Source organism: Glycine max, chromosome 17 (assembly GCF_000004515.6).
Source record: "Glycine max cultivar Williams 82 chromosome 17, Glycine_max_v4.0, whole genome shotgun sequence".
Lineage (NCBI taxonomy): Eukaryota > Viridiplantae > Streptophyta > Magnoliopsida > Fabales > Fabaceae > Glycine > Glycine max.
The window spans coordinates 1522657-1536977 of record NC_038253.2 but is presented as its reverse complement, the minus strand read 5'-3'; the positions used below and the strand labels follow the sequence as shown (position 1 = coordinate 1536977).

General features: G+C 33.6%; 2 protein-coding genes across 3 annotated transcripts; both read right to left on the bottom strand.

Annotated features, from left to right (window-relative positions):
- Positions 1-2495: 2495 nt before the first annotated feature.
- LOC100305780 (uncharacterized) lies at positions 2496-3975 on the bottom strand. Its single transcript, NM_001249639.2, is given in 3 exon segments — positions 2496-2766; positions 3429-3555; positions 3640-3975. Coding segments are annotated over 3 exon segments (657 nt in total). The 5' UTR covers positions 3949-3975; the 3' UTR covers positions 2496-2545.
- Positions 3976-4207: 232 nt separating this feature from the next.
- LOC100786435 (pyruvate, phosphate dikinase, chloroplastic) lies at positions 4208-12154 on the bottom strand. 2 transcript variants are annotated; one of them, XM_006600266.3, is made up of 20 exons: positions 12003-12154; positions 11326-11587; positions 10251-10307; positions 9797-10030; positions 9237-9374; positions 8862-9024; positions 8480-8715; positions 8223-8351; positions 7941-8120; positions 7364-7501; positions 6965-7129; positions 6715-6876; positions 6537-6626; positions 5860-6176; positions 5623-5752; positions 5252-5380; positions 4972-5109; positions 4811-4888; positions 4613-4704; positions 4208-4527 (listed from the first exon to the last, which is right to left on the bottom strand). In XM_006600266.3, the coding sequence occupies exons 2-20, from the start codon at positions 11557-11559 to the stop codon at positions 4485-4487; spliced, it is 2853 nt and encodes a 950-aa protein (XP_006600329.1). In that variant the 5' UTR covers positions 11560-11587; positions 12003-12154; the 3' UTR covers positions 4208-4484. The 2 variants fall into 2 exon arrangements, with proteins under 2 accessions (XP_006600329.1, XP_003550521.1); XM_003550473.5 differs by having other exon boundaries at positions 11326-11577; positions 12003-12129.
- Between the last annotated feature and the right edge of the window lie 2167 nt (positions 12155-14321).

Sequence of the window (14321 nt, the reverse complement as noted above, 5' to 3'; positions counted from 1 at the left end):
TAATACTAATTTATTTTGAATTTCCATTTTAAAATTATTACAAAGTGCTAAAATAATTATCATAAAGTACTAAAAATAAACATAAAATGTCAATTTATTATGTTAGAGACTAAAAAATAATTTATCAAAATTGAAAGACTAAAAAAATTACCAATTAAATTCTTTGCGTGAGCGTGATTTTCGTTAGACTTTTTTGTGTGTGCTTTTATCTGGTCTGATTTTATATTTTTTATTTTTGGAATCGTTCAATAGGCGTGACATTGCATAATGCGATTTGCTATAATAAAAATTCTTTGAAAACAATGCAGAAGAAGGTTCAAAGGTACCGAATGCCTGAATCATTCAAATACAATGAGAAATGAAGCCATTTTACTTAGAATCGAGCAAGTCCCCTATCTCTTCTTTTATTTTTTATTTGTTACACCAACTCCGTATTTGTGTACACAAGCGAATAATACGCGTATGTGCATGTGTACCTGGAAATCTGCAACTGACAGACTCAAGTTTGGAGATTTCGTGCATGCCGTTTTATCCTTGTTAGTGTTTGCGGTATTAGGGCTATTGGATACCAACACTCAGAGGCTTCTGCTTCAGGTGTTGCCCACAGTTATTGGGGTATTAGCGGCTGGACACTTCGTTATTTCCCCCACTAATCGTCATGGAATTCGATACCCTTTAACTTCTGATTCTAACACCACCTCCCCAAAACTCAATGATACCGCACCTCCACAAATTCTGAACGACACTGTTTGGCATTACTTTTTTTTTCTGGTAATGATGTTGTTGGCTTATAGCAACTTGCGCCTTCGAAAATATTGGCGCATGCTGCTACTGCTTGCTATGTATGTACCTGCATCAGCATGGTATGAAATGTTATAGTACTAGGCTTTTTCTATTGCCTGCAAAGTCAAGAATGATCTTTTGCTTTTCTGCGGTGGGACTTGGACTTAGACAGCTCTGTTTATCGATTAAAACTGGGCCGGTCTTGTTAATCATTTTGTGTAGCTAGGGTAGCGCTGCTCAAAAAACCATTTTTTTAAAAAAATAACCAAATTAATAACTAGTTATATAAAAGTACTCATAAAATCATAACCAATTTTATAGAAATAGTTATTTCAAATAATTTATTTTTATTTATCTATAACCAGTTATATAACTTATTTTAGATATAACTTATTATATGATTTATTTGTAAAAATAATAACTAGTTATACCATATTATAACTAGTTATTATTATAGTATTTTCTTAGGATTATAGCACATTTTATTAAGATGAAAGGGTGTCATTGAAGGTAATTATATCATATTACACTAACAAAGAAATCTGGTGAGGATAGTCCTCTATCCAGTATTGTTCATGAAAGTTAAAGAAGCTAGTCCACTACCATATTTCCTGCTTATTTGGTGAATAATAGGGGAAGTTGATAACCTCTATGATTGATGTCAAACACATTCATTGAGGAGACAATTATAATCATTATAACCACTTATAATCTCATTATTTAAATAATCAAACCATGAGCACTCCTATGTGTAGCCAACTTTTTGTATACTAATATTATATAAATATGTAAATCATTTGATCGAAACTTTTTTTAATAATCAATATTTTGAGGAATAATGAGGGATTTGAATCCAACTTAATTATCATCCCACGATAGTAATAACCTCATTTAAATAATGTACAAAAAATACAAATTGATAATTTAGCTACCACGAAAAGGTAAACTGTAGTACTTTAAAACATGCTGGCTAACCAACCACAAGTGATTCTAATAAGACCCAGCTTCTAGAGTCGACATTGAGGAAGTCTTATATATATGAAATAATATTTACACTTGAAATAAGTTTTTCTCAATTCACTTTACTCTGTATCTTGATTGCATCACTCTAATTATCCAATACTTCCTCTCTTTTCTCTTTCTCTCCTAAATTCTAAAATTTGTTGTATAAAATTTAGGTGAGTAGAATTATCCATCACAGTAAGCCAGAAATACTGATTCTTGAGATACATTATTTTTTCATTATTACTTTTTTTTATTAATCCTGAGATATATTATAAAAAGGTATCACTGAGTATGGTGAATAATTTTCACAGAAACTATAGAAGTCAATAATACAGGTAGAGAAAGTGAGAGACTGAAATATCCATACCTAGCAGGAGGACAAATTTATCATTTAAGCTGCTTTGATAATCATCATCAGTAAAGCAAATGGCAGTACCGTGTTGATGTTACAAGAACAATATTGGCTTTAACAACTTCATGCCCTGTCACGGGTGGCAATTGCAGCAAACTCACTGATAAGTTACAATATAAACACCTAATCTCAGTAGCAACCTTCCCCCGGCTAATAGCTCTTTTTCAAATGGTACATACATATATAAAGCCAGCCCATGTAATAATCAGTAATCAGTTTTCTTCCAATCCCCAATAAGTAGAGAAGTTATTCGTTATCCTCTGTTGCAACTTAAGCATTTAAGCCCTCAACCTACGATCCCAAAGATCAATTAATCATTACTGTAAAGTAATCACACATTTTCCATCAACCATCAACAAATAATGCATCAAGGAGGTTTGAAGATGAATTGCCACTCTCAGTCTCATCAAAGAAACCATTGGCAGCATTTTCTCTTCTAGCTTTCCGCTCTTCAATGATAGAATCCTCTGTTTCAGTGCAGTAATTACGTCCACCCTGTTTTACGGGTCTCTCAGCCACAACAAATTTATTTCCATCACGAGATCTCTCAGTAAAACCTGCCCAAACTGGCAAAAATAAAAAAAGAATTTAGAAACTACAGTACTATGCAGAACTAAATATCATAACGAAAATCAGTTAGATTGTGTAACAAAAGGCACTTCGGATACTTTAGTTGATTTAATTGCCTTGCTGTCTGTGTTTCTTTGTCAGAAGCAAATGTTTAGAGTTGGAATGAACCTTCCATAAAGATGGTGAAATATAATTTTCCAAAAGCTTACGGTAACTAAAAAAATAGGCACGGGAAGTACCACTGAAGCAATCATTTTGTGAGAGTCATCAGAAGATGTATATTACAATAGTTAAACCGGTCTCTAATACAATTGTCTTGATTTTAAATTTCAGTCCCAATAAAGAAAATTGTAAAATTTAGTTTCTATACAATTTTTTGTAGTGGTTTATCACCCAGAAATTTTTCGTAGCCATTTTATACTGCAGGAAAGTTTTCCCCATATTAGCGAAGGGGACCAGAACTTAGTTAGACATGCATAAACTTGCAGATTCTCATATAGAGACTAAAACTTAAAATGGGAAAAGAAATATAAGGATGAAATAAATAGTTTAACCTACTAATGGAAATAGGGTTGGCATAAGCAGCAAAGAAGGGCAAATAATAAATAAAATAAGCCAATCCTTATTTTAATACAGACTAATGAGGGGGAAAAGGAACCTCCGAAATGATGGAGAACAATGGAAGCAGCTACAGTAACATTCAAGGAAGCAGTGCCACCGCCATATTGAGGGATATAGACGAAAAAGTCGCATATCTCAATTTCCTTAGGAGAAAGACCAGTGCCCTACAGAGAAATTAAAAAGTGAGAGTAGAAGAGTAAAGAGTGGAATTAGAAATTGAAGCAAAAGAGTAAGAGAAAGAGGCGTACCTCGTTGCCGAGTAGGAATGCAGTGCTCTTAGTAAAAGGGTGTTGATTTACGGGGAGAGAATCGGTTGTGATCTCAACGCCGCAAATATCAAAGTCTTTGTCTTTGAGGAATTTGCGAGCGTCTTGGAGGGAGTGGAAGTGTCGAAATCGGAGGTGGGAGGAGGACCCATGGCTCCCGAAACAGTTGAAATCTCTTCGACCAACGAGGATGAGTTCTGATACGCCGAACGCGGTGGCACTGCGAGCAAGTGTTCCCACGTTGTGCCTCTTTGCTATGTTGTGCACCACCACGAAGCTCTCCCACCCCATTATTTTCTCAGTTTCAAACGCCGCTGTAGTTGCCCAGGGTTCGAAACGGCACAGACTAAATTGAAATTACTAGATGGGCCCAATTGCCCCGCCTCCCCTCAGGCCCAATTATATTGTACCCAACCCAACCCAGTCCAGAAATATTCCCGTGTTTCATTCTTTTCTACGTTCAATCGCATTCAAGCACATACATACGTGTTAAATTAAACGGCATATGCTAAAGCAGCTATTTCAACTTCTTCTTCGTACAAGAATCTTCTATCTTTTAAAGATTTTATTGTGATAAAATACAACATGTACAAGAATCTGTCTTATTTTATGACGAGACACGGTATAAGAGAAACATTTGCATGTACACCATGTTTTCTCTTTTTTATTAACAAACATTTGCAAATTAATTTTCCTTTGCTTTCACTTTTACAATTATATGTTATGAGTTCCATTTCTGATGTATACGGGCTTATGATGAACCAGAGTTATTTACGGTTGTCGAGAGTCAATAATCCTCTCACATGCCATTCATTGGTAACTGCCTCTTAAACTGCAACTTGAGCTGCTGCAAGCCTAGCTATTGGAACCCTGCAAAAGAGTCCTCGGAGTTTCAGTTTGTCAATGGAAATTGCTATATTTTCATTTTCAGATGACGTTGAACTGAAAATCTGACCTAAAAGGAGAACATGAAACATAGTCAAGTCCAATTTCAGCAAAAAATGCAACCGAAGAAGGCTCCCCGCCATGCTCTCCGCATATTCCAACCTGATAATCAATTTAATGTTTTAACACCATATTTGATTTTGTAAGAATAACTTTGATGTGTAACAAAAAAAATTAATTTAAATTTCTACTGGTAACTGCTACTTACCTTTAAGTTTGGCCTAGCAGCACGACCCTTTTCTGTGCATATCTTGATGAGTTGACCCACACCTTTTTGGTCAAGTACCTGCAATTGTTGTCAACAATTCAAATTCAGCAAGCGTCCTTCATATAATGACCAAATGATCAGAGAAACATTATGCAACTAACCTCGAATGGATCATGCTGCAGAATCCCACCAGATAGGTATATAGGAAGAAATTTGCCAACATCATCTCTACTATATCCAAACGTCATTTGAGTAAGGTCATTGGTTCCAAACGAAAAGAACTCTGCTTCCTTTGCAATCTAGATTAACCGAATATAAAATTAAAAAGAATAAATAACAAGAGCGAAATGGGAAAAGAAGACTATTTTTCTTTGTCACATCCTTAAATATTTTGTTAGAGTTTAAGAGTGAATCTTCAAGACATTAGGATACAAATGTTACCTCATCTGCAACTAGTGCAGCCCTTGGAACTTCAATCATAGTTCCAACCTTATAGCTTAAAGAAGAACCCATCTCAGACAACACTTTATCAGCAACATTCCTTATTAAATTCACTTGATGCCTTAATTCCTGCCAATTAAAAATTCGGGGGCTTATATCATGTAGTCCTAACATCAAAGTGGCTTCATTAAGATCAAAACCTAAAATAGTGATTCACATCGTAATTCAAGAGACATATAGTTAAGGAAAAAGGGATACAAGGCAATGATTATTTTCCTCATAAATTATATATGCATAAATGATCAGATACATGTGAAGCAAATTAAAGGACAAAAAACAAGAGAAGAAATAAGCAATAAAAAGGACCAGACCTGAGGTGTACCGATAAGTGGAACCATTATCTCTGGATGAACTGTAATGCCATGGTTACTCACTGAAACAGCAGCCTGAAAGATTGCACGGGCCTGCATCTCAGTCAGTTCTGGGTATGATATTCCCAACCTATTCAAAGAATTTCAATTGCCAAACATGAGGAAATGGCAACCAAACACTAATTATAAATTTATAATTTATCTGTCAGAACACAAACATCATGAGATGGGTCAAACCTGCAGCCACGAAAACCAAGCATGGGATTCACTTCTGATAGTTTTTCTATCCTTGAGAAGATTTCTTCTTCTTTCATTCCTGTGTCAGAAGTTAGTTCCCTGACAATGTGTTCAAGGTCACCCTCTGGAAGAAATTCATGAAGTGGAGGATCTAACAATCGGATTGTTACTGGCAGACCATCCATTGCACGAAAGATCCCCTCAAAATCTGATCTTTGATAAGGTAGCAACAGGTCCAGTGCAGCTTTTCTCTGCTCCGGTGTAACTGCCATTATCATCATTCTCACAGCCTTTATCCTCTCGTCTGAAGCAAAAAACTACAACACACCAAAACATGCAAAAAAAATCATATAATTTGCAACTACTCTGTGTTAATTATTAAAAAAAGGAATGAAAAAGTTCATTTAAGTGTCATGCTCATGCATATGACTAGACAGGTGTTCCAGTGAATGTGTGTTCTTGCTTTTGGATTCCTTGGAGAAAGGTTAAATGAAATTCATTAATTCAATATTTAGCTTATAAGGATGATATCTTTTATTTTATCTTGTGCTCCACATATTTTTTTAAGGAGAACATCGCTGAACTATGTTATTACAGCAAAATCACAATTTAAGAACAATGTATTCACTATCCACATTTCTCATTGATATAACAAGGAGTTGAATGTTTATTTGTACCATATGTTCTGTCCTGCAAAGTCCAATTCCTTGGGCACCATTTTGTCTAGCTGTTACTGCATCTTCAGGTGTGTCAGCATTCGCCATAACCTGACAGACAACATGAGAGAGAATTTATAGAAAACAAGTTTTCTTTTATTCAACTCAACTTCTGCAGCAGATAAAGAACATGCAGCACCTTCAGATGCCTTATTTCATCAGCCCAAGACATGAAAATTTCCAAATCATCACTTAGAGCCGGAGGAGAAAGTGGCTGCTTTCCCAGTATCACCTCACCTGTAGATCCATTCAGTGAGATCCATTCTCCTTCTCCTATCACCTTATCCCCAACTACAAACACCTACATTATCAATTAAGAATATACATAATCACAACATGAAGATCTTTTATTAGTATGTATACTAAATAAATGGAAAATCCAAGTTTACCTTCTCAGCATCATTTACAAGGATGTCAGAGCAACCAGACACACAACACTTTCCCCATCCACGGGCTACAACAGCAGCATGAGATGTCATACCACCTCTAGCTGTCAAGATTCCAGTAGCTGCATGCATACCCCCAACATCCTCTGGACTAGTCTCATTCCTCACCTTCAGCAGTTCAAGAGTGCATTAGCATTTAATGATTGCTAATGCGAACCCAACCATGAATGATACTAAATCATGGACAGCATTTACTTCCAAACCATAAAAACTCCTATCTTATGCAAAGAACTTTTCACCTAAGTCAACTCTGGATTTTCCCAGCTAAAAGAGGACAGGTAGATTATCAAGAAAGGGAACAAAAAGATAAGAAAATTAATTATAAAGGGAAAAATGGACTACCAAGATGACACTCTTTCCTTGTGCATGCCATTCTTCAGCATCATCAGCAGTGAATACAACCTGCCCTACTGCGGCTCCAGGGGATGCAGGCAAACCAACGGCGATCACTTTATCCTTGTAAGTAGATGGATCCTCAAACTAACCAAATATACTTAGAGCAGTCAAGACATTTGAATCTGATAAGTTCGTGGAGAAATATAAATGGAAAATAAAGTTACATATTGATTAAACACATAATGTATGTGGTTCTGATCACTAATATTTTATATTTTTTCTCTAGTCTTGTTTATCCTTCTAAATACAATTGTGCAAGTTAGTTAATGCTCTCAAATTGTTTCCGTTAATGCATTATATATATATATATATATATATATATCAGTTTTGTTAACATCAACCCTTAGAACTGATTTTAAGCACATGAAGTATTAAGCTTTTATGGGAAAAGAAAGCATTCATTACAATACAAAACTGTAATGAAGACTTTCTTTTCTAATAAAAAATTATTGATTTATATGCTTAAAATGAACTCTTAGAACCAATGTCAACATTTCCTTTTGTACAAAAGGAAGTCATATACCTGTGGGTGGAGAAGTTGATCAAGATGCTGTGGCTCTACCATCTTGATTGCAGAACGAATATCAACAAGCCCCTCATTAACCATATCTACAGCTATTTTGAATGCACCTTTACCAGTACGTTTTCCGCTTCGACATTGCAACATCCACAACCTATTTTCTTGGACAGTGAATTCGATATCCTAAAATATAATAGCAATTTCAGAAGCTTTGCCTATCGGTCTATTTGTACAAATAGTATAAACTATAAAAGCAGAAAAATATATACTATGATTGAAATTTACCATCATATCCTTGTAATGTTTCTCTAGAATTTCACAGTTCCCCTCAAGTTCCTTATAAGCATCTGGCATGCAAGATTTCATGACCTCCAAATCTTCAGGTGTCCTGATTCCAGCAACTACATCCTCTCCCTAACAAAAACAATTCGGCATTTATTTGTAGAAACATCAACATCAAAAGTAATTGATAACATTCATAGCATAGATTAACAGAGATGACAATGACAAGGAAGAAAAATAACTAGTAAATCATATGTAACCTGAGCATTAATTAGAAATTCGCCATAAAGTTTGTTTTCACCAGTGCTTGGATTTCTAGTGAAAAGGACGCCAGTTCCGGAAGTGTTCCCCATGTTACCAAACACCATGGACTGAATGTTTACAGCAGTTCCCTTTAGCCCAGTTATTTGATTAATGCTCCGATACTTAATAGCCCTTGGGCTATCCCAAGAATTAAAAACAGCTTTAACAGCCAGTTCTAACTGCTTCTTTGGATCTGTAATTGGTAAAAGAATAAGAAAGACAACAAGATATATATTTGTTCTTATAAACAATTTGGTCAAGAGAGTGAACATGGATCAATGGCTAGGACGACTAGAAAGTAAACAAAACGTGAAGAAGTTGGTGTATTGCTTTCAGCACCTGAGGGAAACTTTTCTCCTCTGGCTTCAAGGTAGACATTCTTGTACTGCTCAACTAGATCTTTGAGATCATAAGTTGTTAGATCAGTGTCAAGTTTAACACCTTTTGTATGCTTTAGCTTTTCTAACTTCTCCTCAAATAACGAGTGTGGAATGTCCATAACCTCAATGTAACATAAAAGAACAGTTAGAACAAAAGCAATGGAAGACAACTATTTTAGTTTGGTTTTCTACTTCTAGAAATAGATACTAACATATTTCGTTGAATGAGGGATTCTAGTTTTTCAATTTGGATAGTTTGTTTCTAAAGAAATGTTGACAACCTACAAAAGTAAGCAAACACAAGCAATGCATAGGGTGTAAAAGAACCACTTACAACATCTCCAAACATGTCTAAGAAACGTCTATAAGAATCATAAGCAAACCGCTCTCCACTTTTTGCTGCCAACCCAGCAACCACTTCATCATTCAATCCTAAGTTGAGAACTGTGTCCATCATCCCAGGCATGGAAATCTTGTAAATGTAAGGGAAACAAGTAAGTTTATACTATAAACATGTTATACACACCACATAAGAAATCAAATGTAAATCAAATCAAAGTACACCTATAAATAGAATTGAATGTTTCAACAACCATAACAAGTGAATTTCCTCACCTACAACTCAAATTATCTTACTATGAACGAAGATCAAAAGAAAAGGTTGCTAAGTACTTAAATTGAGCTGAATCAATGCTAGCAACAATGGAAGTTCATTTTCTTGCATGGTTTTTCCATCATTGGAAACTGATGGCAATGTCAAAATAAGCAGTATGGTTATTACCATTTTTCTGTATGCCCTTACTAAACGTGACTCCAAATTCCAAAGGTGATCCTAGTTTGAGGCAATTAACAAGAACACAGAACAAAACAAAACCAAATATAAAATCCTCTTACCGCAGCACCAGAGCGCACAGAGAGGAGAAGAGGTTTTAAAGGATTCCCAAGAATGGCTCCCATTTCATTCTCTACAAATTGCAAGCCTTCAAGTACCTCCTCCCACAAGCCATCTGGTAGCTTCTTTCCATTTTGTTGATACTCTTGGCATGCTTCTGTTGATATAGTGAGTCCAGGAGGCACAGATAAGCCAATGGTTGCCATTTCTGCAAGGTTGGCTCCCTTTCCTCCCAACTGTATTTAGCACACATGCAATTGTTCATCAATTCAAAGGGAAAATGTAGGCCACACTCACATGAAAAGCAGACAACCTTATTTAGCTTAACATGTGTAAATGTTTTATCATGTCAGAAGAATAATAAAATTCTAATGAACAAGAACATAACAAAGAGAAAATAATTTGAGTTTCCATGTTGTTCTTTTTTAAAAATGTGAAAAGACAAAGAATGCTTACCAAGGACTTCATGGCCTTGTTTCCTTCACTTCTACCTTTGCCAAAAGTGAATACCCGCTGTTTAAACAAAAGCAGAGAAGTTACGGTACAAATGCTGTTGGGAAATCATAGTTCCAGATCACTCTTATAACTATTTATACTTACAGTAACATATGCAAATTTTAAAACAATGGTGGCAAGTTGACTTTTAAAAATGTGATATAACCTCATTAAAAAGTTTCAACTTAGAGCTATGTTCACTGGATGTGTTAATTCATAGCTAACGCCTAACAGGATGTGACTTGTGAGGAAGGGGGAGGGGGCAATTTCTCTTTTATTATGATATATATCATTGTTTAATTCTTTACATGCATTTAAATAAACAACTTGATTAATCTCTTATTTTATGACAGTTTATTCATAAATTTGGTTATAAAGTTTATTATTTATCAGAGTCATTCTAAATTTGATGAATAATTTATCAGGTTTAAATTGTTGAAGATTTTATTATTTTATTTCTATTTTTTGGTCCATTTTTATTTAATTTATATTCAATAAAAATGTAAATATTAAATTGAGAAACCTCCTTTGAATTCTTGGTCCACTTAAATTTTCTTGGTGATGCGAACCGACTTCGGCCTTATTAACAACCTTTGGGCCTCACAATATATTTTGAGGTCTGAGATACTTTTCGTGGTCCAAAGACAAGCTTGTTTTTTTTGTTTTTTTTTTTTATTGAGGTGTCTTGTCAACAACTTTGAACAAAACAAAAATCTAATGAATGATGACCCAAGTTGAGCCATGCGCCCATGCTTCGAATTGGCACAAATAGTTCTCCTAAGCTTTTTTTAGCAGTGAATACTGAATGACATTTTTTTAATCATAGTTTTATAACGAAGTAAGCATATTTTGACATATTATTATCATATGTATGTGATAGTAGTTAATACATAAGCAATTACTATTCGTTTTATACCTTAAGAAAACATCTTGGTTACTTAGATTTGAATCCTTCCAAACTCTGAGGACACTCGTTTACATGACCATTAAAAGCAATACAATCATGGTGTTTAGCGTAAATAATGAATGGGTATACCTTTTTGGTGGTTGGTGGTGTTGCTGGGGTAAGGATGGCCTGGCCACGTATTGGAGGCTGATATGATCTCCTACTACCTCTCTTCCATGTGTTTGATTTTGATCTAAGATGCAACTGCCACTGCACTCTTGTGCTTCTCCTCCCTACAATTTCGCTCTGCTTCTTCAAAACCATGCTATTCTTGCACACATCCGCTGTGCTCCTTATGAATATGCCTTTCACTATGGAAGACATCTCTTATCTGTCTTCCTGCTGCTATACACTAAAACAATCACACCAATACATTCATTCTTCTTCTTCTTCTTCTTCTTTTTTTATTCACTCAACAATTTTTGGTTTCATGCATACAACATCAAAGTTTAGTTGTGATTATTCATATTCACATATATAAGCAAAATCATCATATCAGATTAGATATTCATATTCACTTCATCAGAACACATGCGCGGTTTTTCAATTAACTTAATCCCTGCCTCCCCACCCATAAAAGAAGAAAAAATAATCAAAAACAAGGGAGAGAAAAAAAATATTAGTAACTTTGAGCAAGCCATATTTTCCTTCTTGATCGATCAAAACAAATGACGAAATAAAAAAGATTTACCAATAACTAAGAAGGGGTAACAGATTGTCAATAAGTCACTTAGCTGCATAGTGATTATTCAATCAAATTCAAATACCTGAAGATAGAAAATAACGAGAAAGAAGAGCTTTGTTAATAGTTAATATACAGTGCAGCTTCTCAAAATGGAAATGGTAGTTGTACTTTTCCCTCCCTGTTTTCTCTATGTTTTATTTTTATTATATTTCAATGTTTTAATAGGCAAATATGAAATGGGTATGATGAGAAATGAGTGGACGAAAATACGGTTATGGAACAAAGTCGTCTTCATAACTTAACTTTTGACTTCCGAATGCTTATTTGTTAGATTATGTTATTCATACAATAATTTTTAACTTTTATTTATTTATTATTATTATTATTTATCACATCACTCGCCTTCTTTCTAATAATTGGTTTTTCTTAAAATTAATTTGAAGTTATATGATTTTTGTTTAAATAAATGAATTTGTGAATTTTTTTATAAAAAAAAAACTTAAAGTTGTTTTAATTAACTCGCACTCAATTTCTTAATATATTTTATTTTATGAAAATGAACTTTTTAACATGAAATTAAATATATAAAAATTTACCTAAAATTAATATAACTCTATAAAATTTAATATGAAACACAAAACACACTTGTGTTCCCTTTAGATCTTTCTGGTGATTATAAGAAAAAAAATTATAAAAATTTGTTCAATGAAAACAGTTTGTCTTTGTTATTATGTGAAGAAGAAGAAAGGAGAGGAGCTTTTGTTCTTTTCGGAATTGCCAAGTTTGCCCTTTGTCTTTCTGCAGGATAAGGGTACGTGGCACACAAATCGAAGCACAGGATAAAGGTACCCATCTGTTCCTTGCCCGTAATGAAATGAAACTCTTGTTGTGTGTTTTAAGTGCGTGCCGGGAGAATTACAAAGAAGAAAAAAATAAAAAAGAAAGAAAGGAGAAAATACAAGATGCCGAAGTTTTTCTTTATTAAATACAAAATCAAAAAAGTATTGAAGATATTTTATATAAAATAATGAATAAAATGTGGCTTGAAGAATTCTCATGTAACATGTCGTAGTGAGGAATCTTCTAGATAGTTATCGAACTTATCTTTAATCCCCCCCCCCCCCCCCAAAAAAAAAAATATTCACATCTATTTATCTAATTTTATTAAAGGCCAAACGAAAATTTTTTCACAGAAAAAAACTTGGCATAAGAAATACCAAAGATTAGAGTCAGAAATACAACATCTATTTAATGAAACTTTTTAGCCTTTAACTATTGTATAATTTACAGAAATACTACTGAGAGAGTATAATGATAATGAGTATTGTGGGGATTTCACTATCAATTTTAGGTCGATAATATCAACGATGATGACTGAAAAGTGTTATGGGGACCCAAGAAGCTCAAGTGGAATATACTTTGGATTCAAGTACAGGATGACACGTGGCTAAGACTGAAGACACAGAAAAACACGACTTTTTTTGGAGATGGAAAAGCATAACTACTACTAGTCTATTACCATCCTTTATTTTGGGAATCTTATCTTCTATAGTGTTTTATCATTTTAATTTATATACATTATTAAGCTAAAATATTTTTAAATACTTGGATATTTCTAAGCATTACCATATATGCTATTAGATGATGGTATAAAAAGTATTTACACACATTCTAATTGAAGTAAACGATCAGATATTAATTCTTAATAGCCATCCGTACAAAATGTTTTACACAAAAAAATGTATATAAATCAAACTCTTTATTTATTCTTATAAAATTATGTGTTTTTATTATAATTGTGTTTATTTGCTTTCCATTTACTTATGTATTTTTTACATCCTAAAAATTGAAGATAAACATTAAAAGATTTACAATAATTTATATACTTTGTTCAATTCAATTGCTAAATTAGTGAGTTAGATGTCACTTTTTTAAAAAAGAAAAAAAATAAAGAATATTTCATTTGTAATGTGATTTTAATGTACACAATTATTTTTTTTGCTGGTTCATGATATAAAAAAATGCACCGTTACCAAAGCAATCACCGAATAAATTTTGTCAAATTTTAATAGAAAAATTAAACAAACATTTTTAAAACTTTAAGTACTGATGTGTACTTTAGATTTTTAATTTATATTTGAGTTTTGCTAATTAGTTTCCTAAGGTTAAGGACTTAAAAGAGAATTTTTTTTATTAAAAATCATATAGAAAAGCATTTAAAAATAATAGAAGAGTACATTTTTGTACATTCCACTAAAATACTTTTACTTTTTTAACTGTACACTGATTAGCATTTATCTTTATAATTTTGAAAAGAAAAGAAAAAGTCACTTGCTAGTCATGTGATCAAGTTTCTCACAGACTGATTTTAACGGGAGGAAAATTTGCTCATGTAAGAAAT